Source organism: Falco punctatus (assembly GCF_963210335.1).
Source record: "Falco punctatus genome assembly, chromosome: 8".
Lineage (NCBI taxonomy): Eukaryota > Metazoa > Chordata > Aves > Falconiformes > Falconidae > Falco > Falco punctatus.
Window position 1 is genome coordinate 32,687,349 of NC_137588.1, and position 19,719 is coordinate 32,707,067.

General features: G+C 48.7%; 1 protein-coding gene across 1 annotated transcript in view; it reads left to right on the top strand.

Moving 5' to 3' along the window:
• Window positions 1-19,719, top strand: part of LOC308068497 (TGF-beta receptor type-2-like) — a 310,921-nt gene that overhangs the window by 283,976 nt on the left and 7,226 nt on the right. Inside the window, exons 3-4 of the mRNA XM_080399218.1 lie at window positions 12,736-12,886; window positions 16,831-17,033. Of these exons, the coding sequence (XP_080255344.1) occupies window positions 12,736-12,886; window positions 16,831-17,033 (354 nt within the window). The remainder of the gene's footprint in view (window positions 1-12,735; window positions 12,887-16,830; window positions 17,034-19,719) is intronic.

Consider the following 19,719-nt stretch of genomic DNA (forward strand, 5'->3'; position numbering starts at 1 on the left):
CTGGTTTATTGCCCTGGTCTGCAGTCAGGCAGGGCTGAGCCCTGACACAATCACCTGAGGTGACACCAACGGATCTGATCCTATCATTGTTAAGACATCTCCCTGCCCCAACATCTGAGTACCTCCTAATCTTTTCAGTTTCTCCAACACCCTGTGAAGACTTTCCCTCTGGGAGCAACACACTTTTATCTTTGCTTCTGGGAGGCCCAGAGACATCTGCTGAAGTTCCTGGCCTGCTGGCTGTCGCGCTGCTAACAGAGGCCTTTTCCTTACACCAGCAATCCAAAACCCTGAGATTTTGATACTGATCCCTGCTCACTTCAGCCATCCCAAACCAGAAGGCTCAACTGCGTCCTGCATTGCCTTGGTGCACTGCACACCCCATCAAAAAAGACAATACTGCCAATGTGGATGCATTCCATGCCCAGCACTGGAAATCCAGATAATTTCTTCCCTTTTATTGCTAAATCAGGAACTTGAACCCTTTCCAGGAAACGGTTCTTGGGAATGCCATGACTACAAGCATTTCTGGGTCTTCACAGCTAACACTGGTATAGGTGTTTCTTTACAAAGATCTGTTGCTGTTTTCAGGTGGATCGTTTAATAAAATGCCAGCCATGCAGAATGAATGCCCATGTGCCCTGACAAGCGTTTGACAGAGCAGGTCTCCAGTCAACATAGCTGGGACATGATGAGGAACATCTGTCTGATGTTGCCTGATAAAACTTCCTGCCTGGGAGACTCTAAACGCCAGCATCCAGCAATGAAGAAACTGAATCAGCTGCTGTCTTGCTGTGTAAAGCATTTTTTCCATGCTAGATCTATCCCAAAATTAGCCCCAACCAGTCCATGACAGCAAACAAGACCCTTCTTCTTACAATGGGAAGTGACACACAGAGCCATTGGCAATGAGCAGTTGAATGAATCATCCTTCTTCAAATAGACCCAGGGTACAAGTGTCCACAGAAATAAGACCAATGGATCCCCTGGGAGCTCAGTTCCTGCCATGTCTTTAATATGTCAAAGGGCGGTTAGAAAATGATTGTAGATGTTCCCACCAGAGGCAGAGGCCATTCACTTGGGGGTGAGATCTCCTCACCACACATTTACTTTGGGTTTGTACATTTGCCTTGTGCTCACCTGTTTGTAAAGCAGCATCACAAGCAGCCAAGCTTTTCTTTCGCCTTTGTCAGAGCTGCTACCTTTGCAACAGGCTGCAGGTTGGGAGGCAGCTCTCGGGCAGAAGTATTGCTTAGCGATATTCAGACTGTGGCATGTTTCAGGAGGTATCCTGGGGCAGGACGCTGAGTTGGAAAGGCAACGCACTACTGCAGATGAGGAGATCTCAGAGCGGGAGGTGGTGGATGGTGAACGTTCCTCTCTTTGCCCATTCCTCCATGCTGGAGAAGCAGCTTTGCCCCCTGCACCTCACCCCCTCTGGCCGCTGAGGCTGCCTGGGGCTGTGCTGCAGCTCTGCCCAGGGGCTGGCACCCGTGGGAACCTTCTCCTCCTCTTGCAAGAGGGATCTCTGGAGAGGCAACGCACAGACACGCAAGCTCCTGTTACTTTCATGTGTGGAGAAAACAGCACTTCAGGCCCTGTCAACAAGACTCTTGGTTCCATTCCTGCAAAAATTCCTTTTTGGAAGGAAAACCCCTGCTCCCTCTGCCCTCCTGCCATAACTCTCTTCTGCTTTAGAAAAATGGAAAATATTCAAGTTGCATTCAACCCTATTGAGCAGTGTCTTTTGGTAGGTTACAACACAAGCTCCTTAAAAGACATTTTTTTAAGAGATCAAGAAAGAAATGAGAGAGAAGAACACACCATCTATTTACGCATTAAATGTGGGATGGTTTAGGAAAAGCGAGAAAGTTTTCAGCGTCTGTAATCCAGGCTAGCCTCAAGTTCAAGTTCCCTCTGACAGCACAAATTAATTACTGTTAGATCCGGTCTAAATGAGGGCAAAACTTGACTCCAGATAATAATTTTAGCAGACATAAAGAACGGGCAGTGCTGGAACAACTTGATGACAGCACGTTGACGGAGAATTAACAGAACATCTCTGCCCCAGCAGTTCATAGCACAGTCCCTTGCAAGCCCCGCTTCTCCTCAGGAATCAAAATAATACCAATGCAAAAAATTACAAACTAGTCAATTACAGAAAGTCCACCCGAGATATGAAGAGCAGCTCCAGTCTAACGTCTCTTTGTGGGCTCATCAAAGTCATTCTAGCAGATGGTAAATCGAACGTGTGCCAGGAATTTCAAACACTCCTCAGGAAGTTCATCTAAATCATCAGTAGACCATTTGCATTTAAAACAGAGCAAACCCTGTTGCCCAAATGTGACCCAGATAATGTTTCTGACATGTTTACCTATTTGGATGATATTTGAAAATCTCAATTCCATCTATTCACGGAGATCCAGAATTCCTGCAGAGCCTGAAAAATATACACAAAACTGAATTCCAGAGTACAATATAATGATAATAGTGAAAAAAAAACCCAAACCAAACAACAAAACAAAATAAAAACCCAAAACCTGCTGTGCAGTAGTTTTACTTGAATTGCAGAGCAATGTCTGCAACCAACTTGCAGCTCACTTGGATTTGCTGTTAAGTTCATTGCTGCTGCTTTTCTGTGTAGAGAGGGGGACTCATCTCTGTTGCATCTTCCTGAGAATGAGATGCAGAAGCCACTGTTAAGTAAGATATAGGCTAGACTGTCGGTAGCTCTGGAGAAACACAAGCAACAAAACCGATGGCAACAGCACTGCAAAGTTGGTTGACTCTTACCTTCTGCTGTTCGGCTCCCAGACCTGTAAGCGTTGTTAAATCCTCAGTAATTTCTGCAACAGCTTGCAACGAGATGAGCTCAAATCACCTGTGCATGGCCAGGCTATGACATCTTCTTCCAAGCAGCATGGGAGGTGGGAAGAAGGCACTAATTTTGAAGACCAGGATTTAGTCAAGAACAGATCACTGCAAAGCGCTCTTCAAAGGGCTGAAACGTCAGAGCCCTCTGAAAACACGGCATGTGAATCTCCAGTCATCAGAAGGCATTTGCCACAGGGGACATGCTAGCTTAGCCCTGCGCAACCCCGCCGGCAGCCTACACACATGTGCCATGGCATATGCTAATACATTGCTTTACCCTGCAAAGACCCACATAAGCAGAGGCACTGGCAGAGCTGCTAAAACTGCTTATGAACATTGCACTCAGCAGTTTTCCCCCCTCCTCAGACCTTGAATAAATTGCTCTGCTTTCCATCTGATGAAGAGAAATGGAACGTTCCCCTTGTGAGCCATCTGGGCTGGTGGGAGTTGCTGGGCCAGTGGGGCCATGGTGTGATGCTGGTGGAGGTAACCACACGGGACTGAGTATGTATGTGTCATTTTCCCTTGGGCTGATCCCCGGTCGTGGGTTTTTTTCCCCTCCCAGACCCCAAACTTGTTCAAGCTGTGCTGCCAGCTTGGCTTGGTCTCTCAAGGTTTTTCCAATGCCACATGTGGCTAGGAAGGACAGAATAAGGTACGGAAGAGAAAGGAATAGGGCAATAGGTGCAACCAAAAGGACTCATTACCAGCCGAGATCTTGGGCTGCACTTCAGTCCAAGACAGCCACGAGCCTTGGTTTGTGTCCTAGCTCCTTGCATTGACTTTCATAGCCCAGCACTTAACAAGCAGCTGCTGAATGCCTAATAGAGTAAGTACAGTTACTGCTGGGCAAACTCACAACTGCTTTTGTCTGCCAGGGCAGTTTTTGCCTGGCATGGTAACAGCTCTGGAGGTACCGGCCATAATTACACAGCAATCCACAATAGTCAGCACACACTTGGCACTTAGGGAGTGAAAAATATCTCTGTTAAGTTGCTGTCCTGTGTGACCTGGGGGACTCCTGTGCTAACCTTCAAACCTCTTTTGGGCCACCTTTTCAAATGAAGGATGCAGGGCATCCCAGCTCATCTCCCAAGGGAATAAGTGAGCCTCTAGAAGGGCAGACAAATCCCTAACTTGTGGGTTCCCTCCAAGTTTTAGGACAACTTTGCTCATCTAGTAAGTTGGCCCAAAGTTAGGTGCAGAGCTGCGAACTTGCTCACGAGCATCACCTTCAGGGCTGTCCTGTCCTACCCCTTCATGGCTTCATCTGCCCCCAGGAACACAGGTGCCACCTTTGTGTTCCAACTGCAGCTTGGCAAGTGGCAAATGTTGTTACATGATCCACCAGCTCAGCCAGGTCTAATTCAGCAATTCAACTTGAACTTAGCTACTTGCCCAGGTGAAGCAGGTGCTTGGATGCCTTAGGGGCTTACTGAAAAATAATGCAAATAACCTGCAGCTGGGTATCCCCCAGCCACTGACTTTTACCAACGTTTCAGTGAAGTGCATTGGTTAAATCGATTCAGAAAGACACACAACGTTTTTGGACTTTGTTGAGTGCTTCAAAGACACCACAAAAAAGAAAAGGAATAGTGCAGGGCCACTAGTGTTTTATCCATTCTGTGTTCCTCCATCCTCAGTTCAATGTCTCTGGGTGCAAACTGATGTTAATAGGAAGGATGATGTCCATAACACCAGAAGAGTGCTCCTGAAAGAGCTTGAGTTCAGAGTCTAATGGGGGTATAGTTTTTACATCACCTGGCACTTACAGTCATTCCAAAGCTGAGCAGAGATGGAACATCCTCCCCATCATGTTGGGTTGGGTTCTGCTGGGCTTCAAGACCTCAAGACTGCAGGGCTGGCTTGCTTTAGTTTTCAGAGTTTAATGCCAAACTTCCTTTGGCGAGTAATTTTCACATTTGAAAGAGTTCTCCAGCTAAAAGAGAAAAAAAATATGCAAGCATAACATGTTTCAAGGAGCAGCAGAAATCTACAAAGATTAAAGCTTAAAAATAATTAAGTAAAATAAACTTTATCTTAATAATTTCATGCAGGGGAGTAAACAGAGAGCATTTGCTTGTAACACCCTGTCATGTTCAACATGCAATTTTTCCATAACTCTTTTCTAATGGGTTGCATGAGAGCTTGGATGCAAAGTAGCTGCGTGGAGATGGAGAAGATCCTTCAGGAATTGCTTTGCATGTGGAAATGAATTTCAGTTCAGCCACTTCAGAACATTTTTTTTTTGTTTACTTTCCACTGACATGAAATCAGCCGCAATTGCATCGCATGCGGGATTGGTTAGCCAGTTACATAATGCTTAATAAATCCAAGAGAAATAATATAAAACACATCACCCAGTCTGGGAAGAGTAACAGTGTCTCAGCCAGTGCCACTAACCCGCCCGGGCCAGGCACCGGCAAAGCATCTGAACCACTGCTGGGGGGATGCAGGGTTGAGCCGCTGTATCATAGATGTGATTAGGAAAAATGCTTGTAGCATCTTTAAAAGCCTTGAAGATAGACAGATTGCAGACCTTGTGTTAATGGTAAGGGTATATCGAAAAGCGGAGCTCACATGACCGTGATGGGAGCAGCTCACCCAGTCCCACAGGGCGAGGCAGGCACGTGCCTGTGCACCCAGCTCCAGCTGTATCTGCTGCTTGTGTAAGGGATTACTTCACCCTGTTAATTTTCCTCTGAGTACTTCATAAAATCGTAACGGCCCTGTAAACAGAAAGAGCAAGATTTAGCGACTAAATTATTTACCACAGATGATTTCCACAGTGGCGTGTGGAGAGGAGAGGACATTTTGCTGAGATGTCAGTGCTGGTGGTCCCCAGGCAGGGAGAAGGAAGGGAGACAACCCAGGACAGGGCTGCCAGGCTAAACACAACACAGTGGTGCTGACTTCCACCCAAAACCACAGGGGGTGTGTGCAGGGAGATGGCAGGTACCTCCGGCTGTGCAGTGCTGTGCCGCAGCTCTCCCAGGAAAGCTGTCCAACCCATGGGTGCACCGCACCGAGCACACGCCACTGCTTTGCGCAGCCCAGCTCTTCTCCTCCTTTCCCTGCCTGCTCTGCTCCCCCACTTTGCTTCTAGTCCCAGGGAGACCTACTGTCGCCTTCACCCACGCTGTGGTTAAATACCAACAGAGGTTTAAAAGCTAGGGATGAAGGGGTTAATTACTACAGGCTTAGCGCAAGCCAAGCCCGTAAGTGACTCCCTATTGCTGTTTCGAAAAGAGGCTGCCTGGAAAGGGAAGGGGGGGGGAGCCGGGGGGGAAGAAAAAGAGGTTTACTTTACAATCATCGTTATTTAATCTGCAGAGTTTATACAATGGAAAATAAAAGGCAGGGTATGCAAAGTCAAATCATTTCTATTTCATTAACGGTATGGAAATCGTTTTGTTTTTATAGGGGAAAAACAAATGTGAACTTGATGTGTGTGTGTGCGCGCGCGCATGTAACTCCCTTCATTGCAAAGGGCAGAGCAGTGAAATCCAGAAATAAAAAATGACTCAGAGGCCGTAGGATCTATGAGTCAGTTGAGCTGTTGTTGTTTTTAAACACAAGCGAGAGCACAATATGGCAGATAATTGCCTGTGCAGTCCTCCCGTCGCAGGCATCCCTGCCAGCCCACCCCAGTGGCGGGCACTGGCCAGACCCCGCACCAGCACCCCGACCTCTGCGACACAGACAGGGACCCAGAAGGATGAAGCATGGGTTGTCCCAGCAGGAGCAGCTTTGGGGCACGGAAAGTGAAATCTGGGGGAGAAAACTTGAGATGTCCTGAAGGGGAAGCGTCTTTCTGCAGGTGGAAGAGAAGGATCCCTGGCGTTGTGTGATTTCAGTGCCTTGGGCAGGAGCAAGATGGGCTGCAACAGTGGACAGAGGAGACTATCAGGTCCAAGGGCAGATGGAGGAGCATGGGGTTGGGCACACTCTCCCTGTCCTTGCCTGCAGGCACAGACATCAACTGACTGAAATCAAAGAGAAACCAGTCTGGCCAAATCCTCCCCAGAGTGCTGGGCATCACCTCGCTGGCCCCTGGCCCTGCAGCTCACCAGGACAGAGCCAGCTTTGCTGGGGCACGACCTCGGGGTACGTCTGTAGGAAAGGTCCCAATGCCCCATGAGCAGTCATTGCACTGACGGGCAGATAACTGGCGAAAGGTACCCGAGAAATACTGAAGATTACCAAAGCAGAAGGACGGACAGTATTCTGCAGAGCTCTTCTCTCCCCGGGGTGAAGTTAGATCATGATGTAATTTAAGCATCTGAAAGAGATTGGAGAAATCTGCTGGTACGATCCATACCCAATTTACTTTGTAATGGGACTAAGCAGTATTTGCTAAACACTTAATTTAAAGGGATATTTTCACAAAGGAAAAATAAGTGGTGGAATAAGTCAGTTACCAGCCTGTTTGAAGAAGGTCCAAGTACAGCAGAAATGTATACTGCATGTCTTTCTGGCACTGGGAAGCACTGATGTCTAAGGCAATCAAAATCAGTCCTTTTTTATTCACCAGGAAACATTACTGGCTCATTCCTCACTCCATACTGTACTCTGCCAAGTACAGTATTTATTATGCAGGACGATGTGGGACCACATACCTGAGGGCAGATCCTGGTCCTCTGAACCAAATGCAGCCCGAGCACTCCTGGGTTTCCTGGGGGAGCCAGGGGCTTGTGCCTTGCAGGGGCGAAAAATGGCGTAATAAGTTTTTTCATCTCCATTTGGTCTGCTCTCCCTCTCCTATGAAGATGAAGATACAGTGTCTGTAAAACACATAGGTGGAGAAGAGCAGCCCGACACTAAAAACCTTTTTGGTTCAGCAGCTGAAAGTAGCACCAGATCCGACTCCTGGAGAACAGAACTGTGCTGCAGGAAGCCAAACTGCATCTGAAATCAAAGTACAATATCCTGAGGTCTAGTTCTGGGGGGATCCTGCAGCACTGCAGGGTGCTGCAGTGAGATCAGGTGCTTTCCGACAGATGGGATCTAGCTCAAACTGGAGCTGACTGCAGGAAATCTGGGATCTCTGTTATACAGTTCATGCTGGACAATTGCAGTGGGGGCTTCTGACCCTGCGTAGGATCTCCTGGAAATCAGGGACGTAGGAATTACCCTGACATAGCCCATCCGTGGCACTAGTGGTTGCTCTGTGGAGGCAGCAGCTCAGGAATAACCTGCTGATGGAGAACACCAAGGTCCTGGTGTTCTCACATGGGTCAGCAAGAGAGCAGAGCCCATCAGCCCTGTGGTTGTTTTAATCTTAAAAACAAGTACTGTATATAATAGGGAGGGAATTTGTTTGTTCTCATGATAATTTTATGAGAGGCTCTGTTATTGTGCAGTCATGTCATTAGCCATGGATGAAAGCCCAAGGCAAAGCCTAACCCTAAACCAGGCAGGGGATGAAGGACTCGCCACCGAGGCCGGGCTCAGCCAGGTGGGACAGCAGGCCTCAGCACAGTCTTGGTTTCCACCAGGGCACCTACCTGGGGGTTTCCAGGAGTGATGTGGCTGCAGGGCTAGGACAGAGGTGGTTCCCAATCCCACACCAAAGTGTGCTGGTTAGGGTCTCTCTGTGTGCAGAGCCTGAGGATTACAGGTTGACCGTCCCATGTGGAAAAGATGATGCAGAATGCTCCTGGCACCGCTGCAGTCACACCGAGCTGGGAAGCCCTCCACAACTGCTAAGTTAGCATCAGCCCCATCCCTGGGTGCTTAGAGATACACAGAAAAGAGCAGGTAGACTTCACTGTAGAGCATTTATGACCTAAAAATGATAAATTTTTCTTTGTCCTTGAAAAATAAAAACAATTTAAGGGCAATTTGCTACTGAAAGATGGAGCAGAATCTGAAGGTCTTATAATGGAGATTATAAAAAGGCCTTATAATCTCTTATGTGGCAGAGGTCCCCTTCCACCTTTGGAGGAGTGCTGAGGGGCTGAAGTGCCTTAGCATCTCACACCAAGCACCTTTCCTGAAGCCCATCTGGTGTTTAGTTGTCACAAAACAGCATTGCAGAGAGAATATTGGAGAACCAAAACTGCTCATTCTGCCCTGCAGCAAAAATGCATTGCTTGCACGTGCCACCACTTTGGCCGTGAAGCGCTTTCTCCTTCCCTGTAACAAATGCACCGTGCCTCCACATCTGTGCACCCCTGGCTTGCTCCTTAGGGATGCACCCTCCTGAGGGACTGCAGCGTGCAGCAAGCTGAAGTTGGAGTTAGGTGGTGGATGCCCTACCTGCTCTCTGGGGCTGCACTGGTAGAGACAAGCTAACAAGCGCCCTATTTATTCCACGGAGTTTCTGCAGCTGCAGCCACCGTTGGCAGCTGAGCACCTGGCAGGCGAGCAAAAAGCTCATCTGTTGGGTGCTGAGTGCTTCTGTGACTGCGGTGATAGGACTGGTATGAAATTCTTTGAGAGAGCTGTTTTAGGTGACTGTCTTAAGGGGGAAGAGGATGGGTTATTGACTGTGGCAATGGTGCTTCAGTGGGCCTTCAGGTGGCCAAGTAGAGAGCGTGGATGCCCTGTGGGTAATGAGGCTGGAGGGCTGCCCCAACACACATGAAAAAATATCCCGGTGTCCTTGGTTGGTGGTATTACCCCTGCTGCTCTTGCAGGAGAGACTCAGGCACATTTGGAGTAATTTTTTCCTTTATTCCTCTACTTGAAAATCCTCTCATATTCCCTTAGTAACCTCTCTGAGGTCCCAGTTATAGATACCAGAAAGCTTGATCCCACTCTGGTGCACGAGAGAACAAGCCTTCCTACTGATAGGAAGCCAAGCTCACGGAGAGCCCACCTATCGGTGACTTCAAACCATCTTTCCGTCGCTCCACAGTAACTTTGACTAACTGTACTATTTATTGGCTCACATCACATCCTTATGGCTTCAATTTATTTTTGGAAAACTCAACCCACATTTAATTAGTTTATAGTTTGTTCCAAGTTTTGCTTATCCAGCTTTTTTTTTTTTTTTGGCTTTTTTTTTTTTTTTTTTTTGAAGTTTGTATTTTGATGTTTAGCATTTGCCTTGGCAACATCTGGAACCCCTTTATGGAAGTGTATTGTTACTTTTACTGCTCGTGCAGCTTTATTAAATCATCCAACTATTAATATTGAAAGTGTTCATCTGGGTCTAATCAGGGCCACGATGAGTGATGTGGCAGTTAAATTGTACCTACAAGCTAATGGTTCAAGGACACAAAGTCCTAAAGAAACTTACAGTGGTCTTTGTGCTCTTCTTTTTAGCTTCCTAGGAGAAGGAGGAGGGAGGGGGAAAAGAGATATTCTTGCTCTGACCTTTCTTGCAGAGCAGATAACAGAATTGCAGCCTGAGCTAGTTTAGAACAATTTGTCTCCAAAGAATTTTGTCCAGTTACCACTATATTTCTGGATCTTGTTTCCATATTTAACTCTTTCATCTGCCGTGGCTTCTCTGCTCCACAGTGCAAACAGTTGCCAAGTCAAGATCCCCATCACACACACCAGTACAAAACTGCCAGGGCTGACGTTTTGCTCTGAGACCTCAAGCAAACCCTTGATATAAATAAGTAAATAACATACCTGGTGGGTATAAATGCATAAATAACAAACCTCATCGCTCTTCTACATCAGCGACATCTACAGATTGGATTTGTCCATTTGCTTTTCCTCTGCAGGGCCCCCAGATATCTCTGGGATGATGGTGCTGAGCCCACGGTCCTGCACTAGCATGCTGCCAGCACAGCATGAGCTGGGGCATGGATGGGTTAAGCTGACGGGGGTGAAAGAAGAAATATGGCAGCAACACCACCAGAGCACAGCCCTGGGCGTAGTAGGGCTGAGTTTGGGGGGCAGAAGCTAATTTACCTTAAATTCTCTGTTCTCATGTGATAACACCTGTGGGGTTTGTAGAGCGTGGTGGCCGTTGCTGTAGACTGAGAGCCCCATGCAAGTGCTGGGTTTCATTTTCTGATGCACCTCCAAGTCTCTCATCCTTGAGAGAAGTTTTGCCTGAGATCCTGCTAGTCCTGCCCCAGCAGAGTGAGGCAGGGAGGCAAGGGTAGCTCACAGCAGCTGCAGGTGCTTCAAATCCAGCTGAAGTTGTGATTGTGGCAGCTAACCCTTGGATGGATGCAGGCTGTTGGGTCTGTTGAGGTCACCCCCAAAATCCCTGTGCGCCTCGGCAGGGCCAGAGCAGCCTCTGGGTGGGATACTGAGCAAGAGGTTGTGGGCAGCATCCTTACCCGCTCTGCTCCCAGCTCCCCTGCTGCCTTGCATGATACGATCCCTGCTGAGCCACGTTCTAAGCTTCGCATGGGTCATTTAAACCAAAATTTTCACCTTCCAGCCTTCAGATGCAAGAGGCTTTTCTTCTGCAGCCAGGTTTCCCCTCTGTCATTAACCCTGGCCCAATGTATGAGGCCACAGGAGCTTGTAAACAGTTTATTTCTGCGCAGGAGCCTTCCAGCAGCTCTTTTACAGCCGTCACGTGAAGGGGGGTCCGGGCCAGCCAGGGAAGCGGAGCAGGCACGTAAGATGCTGTCAGAGCCGGGTGTGCACCCTGGATTTGGAAAGCAGAGAAGTTAAAAATTTCTTTTTGCTACCAGCACAGTATATGCATTAAAAAGGGACTGTAGGCTTAGCTGTTGGCCATGGGCAGGTCACAGATGTGACCACCAAGAATGCAGGAGGTCCTGCAGGTTGCCCACAGATCCAGGGGCGCCCGTGGGCATGCTCCTGTAGCCTTGCCTGCAGGGGCTGAGGCTTTGCAAGCCACAGTCAGGGATTTTGCAATTTGTTTCTGGTTCACACTAATAGCAGGTGATGGAAAACCCCTGTGACGACTGTTGCAGCACAGCAAACCACGACTGCCCTTTTCACAGGGGCTGAGAGCACCCAGCTCTGCTAGGTGGCTCGGGGAAGCGGCAGCTGGAGAAGTGTGGATGGCCCAAACCTTCAAAAACTTAGCTGCTGTAGTGCAGATTGCTACCTGAACACTCTGCAGTGTATTTAAGTAAAAATTTATAAATATATATTTCTACATAAGCCACTCAGTGGCTTCTTTGGGGGAAAAAAAAAAAAAGGACATTTAACAGCCTTAAAACAGGAAGCTTAAATTTAGCTGGGATTTATCCCTTAACCAAGCATAGTTCATTCACCCTTTGAACAAAAATAGAGAAAATGTTATGCCTGTGTGATAACACACAGAGCAGTTCCGCAGAGGCAGCAGTTATTCCTGCCACTGCAGCCAGATCCAGCGCTCCAGGGGCAGGACAGCTGGGCCAGGGCACAGCAGGCAACAGATCCCTGAGGGACCAGCTCCTGTTGCCCCAGAGTTCGGGAATTCTCAGCCCATCATTTATTGCTGGAAACACAGATGCTTGGGGAGCCGGTGGTGAACACATTTCGGGGCTTGGGCTTGTTGAATGGGCAGAGGGGAGACAAGGAGGCAGCAGGAGAGGAGGGGAATAAATAAAGTTTTAAGGCATGCAGAGACCTGGAGATGTCCCTTTTTGGGCACTGCATGCACTGAAGATGAGGGGATACACCAATTTGAGCCTAGGTTGTAGAGGAAGAAATAACCTTCCCCTTGATGATAAACAGTACAGGAAACACAGAGGGAAAGCCTGGCTCTGCAAAGGTCTCGTCCAGCAGGACCTGCCTCCACACCGCCAGCATCTCTTCATCTCCTCTAGGCTTTGGCATAATTGAAAACACGTTTGACTGAGTAAAGGAGCAAAATGAGAGCTATAAAAAAATGCATGGAGAAATAGGGTCAATTCAGGCTCCTTATCTACTGGCGGTACAAATTGCTGAAAATTGTGCTCATTCTCCACCGCCCCTCTGCCCCTGCAGCTTGCAGTGCTGGTGCTCGCCGCAGCCTTAAGACCAACCTGTGCAAGTGGTGCGACTCCACGCCGCCGGCCTGTGAGGAGAAGGTGTGCTACAGCAACTGCAACCTCAACTCCTACTGTGAGGACCCCTACGAGATCTGCGTGGCCATATGGTAAGGGGCAATTCCTCCATCAAGGGGGGACAAGGGGGAAAAAGGAGCTCATGGGGCGGCAGCTCATGGGAACACACATGTACATGTACACCTGCACTTGAATTACTGCCCATTAAAATAATTTGGGACTTTCTCTTCCTTTCTCTTTGACTCCATTACAATTGAAACTACAATTCGCAGTAAAAAAAAATTATTTGGTCTTCCCTATAATTAGCACCAGTTTATTTTCTAACTAAATTTAGCATTCAAGTGCCTGACGCAGAGTGTGGCAAGTTTGCTGTGGGACGTCTAAACCACCATAAACCCCTGAATTTAGCTTTACAAGCTGAACCCAAGGGCAAAACCAGCAGCCCTGACCCCCAAACCAATGATGTCCTCCTGTATCAGGCTGGTGAAACACTGGTTCACGTGGAGGGGTACAGACAAGGTCTGCCCCCATCCAGCACATGGATGTCTGAGCTGGTACCAAACTGGGGTTTAATCCACCTCCTCCCTATCCCCTGGGAAAAGCCTTTTTCTGCTTCTGTGGGAGGTGCCTGGAAGGGAAGCACAATCTCACATTTCAGGCTAAGCTTGGCTCGGAAGAGTGCCTCCCCCAGATTTTTGGTCCCCATGAGCAAAACTGAAAAAACATCCATTTTGGGTCTGCCCAAAGTGATTTTCTTCCTCTTTCCCTTTTAATTTGGCTGCCAAAGTGAAAGCCAGCCAAGCACTTATCACTAGGCTTTATCTCAAACTGCTAATTAGCGTGAATACTGTACGCCCCCCTTTCGGTAGGAGTTTGCCTCAACATAATTGTTGCATTATGGATGTTAAAAAAAAAAAAAAAATCAACACACAAAACCAACAAGAAACTCAAACAAACAAACAAAATCCACCCCCTGCTCCAAGTTCTCCTACACACACACGGAGAAGCCACCTTAAATCCCTGGTTAGGCAGTCCAGCATCTTGCTGGGTTTTCCCTCGGACAGCCTACTCGTACAGGAAAAAGCAAGACCCCTGCAGCATAAATCCCCATGCCAGGAAAGTAATCCCACAGCACCAGATGGGGCTGCATCATGTACTGGATGGGGTGAGACAGCTTTGGGGGTCACAAATAACCTGTTGGCTCTGCAGCCTCCCCCCAGCATTTCCCACCCCATCCTAAGATCCACCCTGAGGTTAAGATCCCTGCAGACAGACAGGGCTCACCTGCAAGGCAGCCTTGCTGCCCGTTGCTCATTTGCAGAAGCATATTTGGATCATCCGAACTTGTCCTGCATGGGTATGGGTCACAGCAGCAGCTTTGGCCCCATGCTCATGACCAACTTGCTCGCATCCTCCAGTGTGCCCTGTCTGGGCAGTCCACAGAGGAGGGATTGCACCCTCCTAGGACTCTTCAGCTGGAAGCGCCTCTGACAAATTTCTGGGAAACCCAAGAAAATGGGGGGAGCGCTGAAACCAGGGGACTTCACCAGGGAGAGGAAGACAAATTTGGGTTCTTCCCCCTGCTTTTATGTCTGACTTCCCAGCTGACCTCAAAGGCATTGTGAAATCTCTCCATACCATCGCCCTCCCACTTCGCACCACTAGATGTGGAAGCAGAGGCTGTCTCTGGCAAAGTTGCGATGGTTGTAATGTCCTTCCAACACTCCCAGGAGTAGCTGCAATGCTCACCAGCCTCCCCATGGCCCATGCAGGGCCAGTCATTCCCCATCGCTCATCCTTGCCCCAGGGCTGCCCCGCAAACCTGGCCAGTGCTGGCTTATCCTGACTCCTCCAAGGAAGGCTCCAGAAACAAGGGTCAAACCCTGGCACTCCGCTCTTAGTTCTTAATTAGGTCTTAATTACCCACTGGCTGATCCTCCCTATAGGAGAAGGGCTGCATCCTGGATCGCGTTTCCCCAGTGGGAGCCGTCCAGCCCCGATCTGCCCAGCATGTCTCACATACCATGCCAGCAGCCTGTGTTAGCTCCACTCTGCCTTTCCAAGGACGAGAGGCTCCATCACAACACCAACAGCTTCCTCCTAATCCCATCTCCAAGCTCCAGCTCCTTTCAGCTGCCACCACCTGCCCCATAACTGGACATAACCCAGTTCATGCTTGGTCATTCCTAAATCTGCCTGAGCACCCCAGTTTTTAAGGATGTCCACCATTTGCTCCACAAACCACTTCCCTCACCCAGCTTGGTAAACAGCGGGTGGAAACAAAGCCAACAAGGGTCCAACAAGGATGATTCCACCATGCACCAGAAGAAGGGAGCTCCCAGCACTGGGACCCTCTAGCCAAAGCCTCCTTGTGCTGAGCCAACACTGCCTGAATCCATTACAAGAACTGGAGTTTTCCAACAAAACAAGAGCCCTGTGCTTAAGGGGTTGGATGACAACCAGAGCTAAACCCATCCTTTTGCTCTACATGTGACACTTTTCCACGGCTTTCACGGGAGCCCAGTCAAGGTGCTGCTGAGCAAAAAACGTGGCATGTGAGGACCTAACCCAGCTGCTGAGCACTGATGGTTAAAAAAGCCCTACGGACATTAGCACTATGGAGCTAAACCTGGTGCTACGAGCCACATTTCAGTGCATAACTGGAGTTTTATAAATGAAACATTTTGTAAATGAGACCTGTTCTCCCTGTGCTCGCTGAAGGCTTGCGTGCAGTTAAATGTAATACGGGCACTGGACTATTTTGCATCTTCACTCCAGAAAGGGAAAAAATCTCTTGGGAAGTCTTCACCAGCCCAGCTCCCATCTCTCAGCTGGTGGGAGGAATGTCTCGGTCTTCCCCAGCTCAGTTATGACCACCTCTGATGCAAGGGGTGTTAGACAAAGCTGAAAAACACATAGCATTTAAAAAAAAAAAAAAAAAAAAAAAAAGAAAGAAAGAAAAAAAAAGCAGGTCCATCCTTTCTTTTCAGACCAAATTCCCTAGGAATGCCAAGAAATTACACTTTTACCTCCATCTTAATTATGAAAATAAGGAGGAGCTCTGACTTACTTGCCATTGCATCCCTGATTGGGCCAAGCCCCAGAGCTCCTCTGCCCCAGACCTGCTGAGGACTGGAACATCAGCAGCCGACACAGCAGATTCCATTTGCAATTGCTCGGTGTCTGAAGCCATGGTATAAACGCAGGCACAGCCCCACGGTCGGGGAGTTGTATCGCCTTCACGTTATAATTTGGCAGCTCCAAAGGTCAAGCAGTTTCTAGAAATAGCCCCAACCAGTGACTGAAGGGCTGTACTGCCGCAGGTCGCCGGAGGCAGGAGCAAACGGTCCTGCAAGGACAGGGTGTGACAACCAGCAATTAGCCCAGAGAGAGCCCAGGGGATGAGGTGGCACCAACGGGCTCCACCTGCACGAATGGGTGGAGAGGAGTGGGAGGGAAGCACAAGCCAAGCGTCACTAGCAAGCGGGTGTTTCAGCATCTACATCCCTTCTCTCTCCCCTGCACAGGCGAAATCTGGGCAGCAGAGACCCCAGCTCCTGCCGAGGCAGAGATGTTATGACTTGTATTGCAGCAGAGGTGACATACAAGGTGGCACCCTTGTTTTGGAGGGTTTCCTTAGGACCATACAGCCCCAAAACCTGCTGGCCTAGCAGCTGGTGTTAGTAAAAGAATTTTGCCCCAAATCACATGCAGGGCATTTAGCCTTAGGGTTGGCACTATCTGATCCAAGGCGTGATTAGAGCTGATAATTATCTATTGGAAACAGTCAGAGTCTCTGGCTCACATCCTACTACTGGCATGTGCTACACATTTCACCATTTGGAAGAGACAAAGGGCGTTAACAAAGCCCCTCCAAAGCACATGTAATTAGAATTACACCAGAGCTGCTGCAAACAAGTTGTTCCCTAAATGGCTTAAAATAAATGATCTTAAAACCAGGTTTAAGATGACACACAGGTGACACAAAGGCTGAGCCGCTGGGCTAACGCTATGTCGGTTCATTTGGCGCATGCAGGAGACAGGACAACGAGAGCATCAGGATCAGCACGCTGTGCCACAATCCCCACCGCCCCATCGAAAACCTCATGGTCCCCAACTACAACACGTCACGCTGCATCATGACCCACCAGCCCAGCGAGGACGGCATCATCTACATCTGCGGCTGCGTGGACGAGCAGGAGTGCAACGATAAACTGATCTTTGAAAACCACACCAACGGTGAGTACTTTTGTTAATGCTATTTATGGGGGAGAAGGACCCAAAGCTAAAGACAAATCATTTGTATTTCCAGTAGAGTAGGAGACGCGATGCCAGGAGGAGCTCTTTCAGCATTTTGTTTGACCTCCCTATATAAAAGCTACGTAAAATTTCTACCCCGCTATCTAGCCCGGTATTTTGTCTGTGGCTAAACCATCTCCCCCATCAATGCCTTCAGCCTTTGTCTGGAAACACGGATGGAAAATCCACTCATCTCTTGGTAGGTTGTGCCCTTCAGCGTAGGGCAAGTCAACCAGGGAACCCAAAAGCTGATGTAACCCAGTGTGAGTCAATGCTCTGAAAGCTTTAAATAAATCGCGTCGGAGTAAATCCTTCCCCGGCACACCCACAGGAACCGCTGGCATCCACCACGGCCTGCAAGCCAGAAAGGTGCTGGTGCTGGGCACGGGGCTCAGCACACGGTGGTGCCTCCCCTGCTCTGCTCCTGGGGATTTCTCTTGGGCAGGGACATCCAGAGCCACCCCGGTGCTGCACACACACGTGAGCATGGCTTGGCAGGCCTGTAGACGCTTCTGCAGATGGCTGTAAATCCACAGGAGGGAAAACTAAGAGGCAGCTCATTTCTGTACCTCGGGGGGTCGTATACTTTGGAAATGCTTCCAGCTAGATGCCGAGCCTTTGGAGGCTTGACCAGACCTCCCTAAATCCAAATGGACCAGGTTTATCCAAGTGCCCATCAAGAATGTGACCCGTAACAAAAGCAAAGTGAAACCCCTTCGATTTTCCATAATTAGAGAACAAGGTGCTGAAAATGAGCCTAACCAGAACCTGCAAGTCAGTGGCATAGCTTCTCCCGCAACACAAGGAAAAAGAAAAAAAAAAAAAAATCACATAAAATGCAAATTCTCAGAACAAACAAGCCACTCTTAATGAAGGCAAACGATGCTAAATTTGGCAGTTCTTTCCTGCTTCCTGAGCCAAACATAACAGGTACGCACACTTCTAGGGAGAGATAGTCAAATCCCAAAGCTGGTGCTGGGATATGTAATTTCACACAAAAATGACAACTGGCTCATTGGAAATGCCACCCCCACCGAAGGCTTCCACAAACGGCCGCCTCCTGCCAGCCAGCACCTAAAGTGCTGAAACTCAGCGCCAGGGCAGTGCAGCCCTTCAGCAGTGGTCTCCTCTCCGATTTGGTTTGTGGGGCCAGCTTGGCAAGCCCCACACCCAGAGACCACACTCTTTACATCCTTTACTTCTGCTTTAAGGGATTGTTTGCATTTTAAATATTAACTTACGGTTATCCTCAACGGTATAGACAACTGCTGAGCAGAGAAAAGTCTAATACAGACGAGCACTTCTCCAGCAGCTGAGGCAGGCAGGTTTTTTCCCATTTCTTGATTTCTTAAGCCCTGCCTTCAGGTCTGGGCTGCTGTGTGGCACTGCCCTAGCACCGGGGCTGCAGGGGACCCCTTCAGAGCTCAGAGACCACCCCAATGAACACACAGCGGCACCGTTTCCTAAAGCCATGCTAGCAGGCACCTCAGGAAGATGCTGGGTAGGGCCGAGCACGCAGAGTCCTCACAACCGCTGCGCTGGCTGAGCCTGGCCCTGGAGGTCCAGCTCCCCTCAGCAGAGAGGGAAAGACCCAGGCAGCCGTGCTCAGCAAGGTGGGGGTTTACAGACCTGCGGTTATGGCCAGAGCAGCTACATTTTGCTCTCCACAGAAGGGGTTTAGGCTGTGCTGCAACCCCTCCGTATCAACGGGCTTGTGTGGGGAAGGGGCATCCTCATGAAGGAATTTGCTGAAGTTGCTTTAACGTCCCCTTTTTCAGGACTCGTGCACGCAACTCCCTTAAAAATATCTTCTTTCTTCAGAGTTTCAAAGATGGGACCTTAAGCATCGGGTAAATCCATTAAAGCAGTAGGTGATATCCAGGCCTAATACTTTCCAAAATAAACATATTCCTGAGTTAGTTATTGATTTATATCAGTTTAGGTTGATCTTGTGGTTTGAACCTGATGCCTATTTTAGAAACGCTTTCACAGCCTTGCAGAAATTAGCTGCAGCACATTTTTTTGAAATTTGCCAAGGAAAATAGCTAAATGCTCTGTTTTTCCAGAACCTGAATTATGATCTGCACACACTGAGGTCAAGCAGCGAGAGTTTTGCTTATGGAATGATTCTTATCCCTCTTCCCCTGGGTTATTATACTTGGCAGAAAAACCTCTGAGTAAGATTTTACTTGAATATCTCTACTGAAGTCAGCATGTTTATTCCAGGAATCGCAAACATCAAAGGATCAGACAATTATATGTTGTGTGAGGGTTATGGCTTTTTGTGTGCCTCATCCCCCCCTCCCCAATGATCTGAAGGCTGACAGGGGTTTAAAAGAAATAAAACAAAAGCAGCCATGCCTGGTCAGTTGACAGGCGTTGGCATTGTAATGCAGTGACGAAGGAGATGCCAACGCTGGCAGACAGCTCTGAAATGATGCTCCTTTACGCTAATTATCATGCAAAGCATCCCAACTCTCCCCAGGGCCTGGTGATCCTGCAGGATGTCTGCCCCTGCCAGCATCCCTCCTGGCTCTCCCTGCACCGCAGGGGCCCAGCAAAGCCCCAGCCCCAACCCGCGCCAGAGATTCACTCCGTTTGAGCCTTGCCCTGGCTTTATCACTGC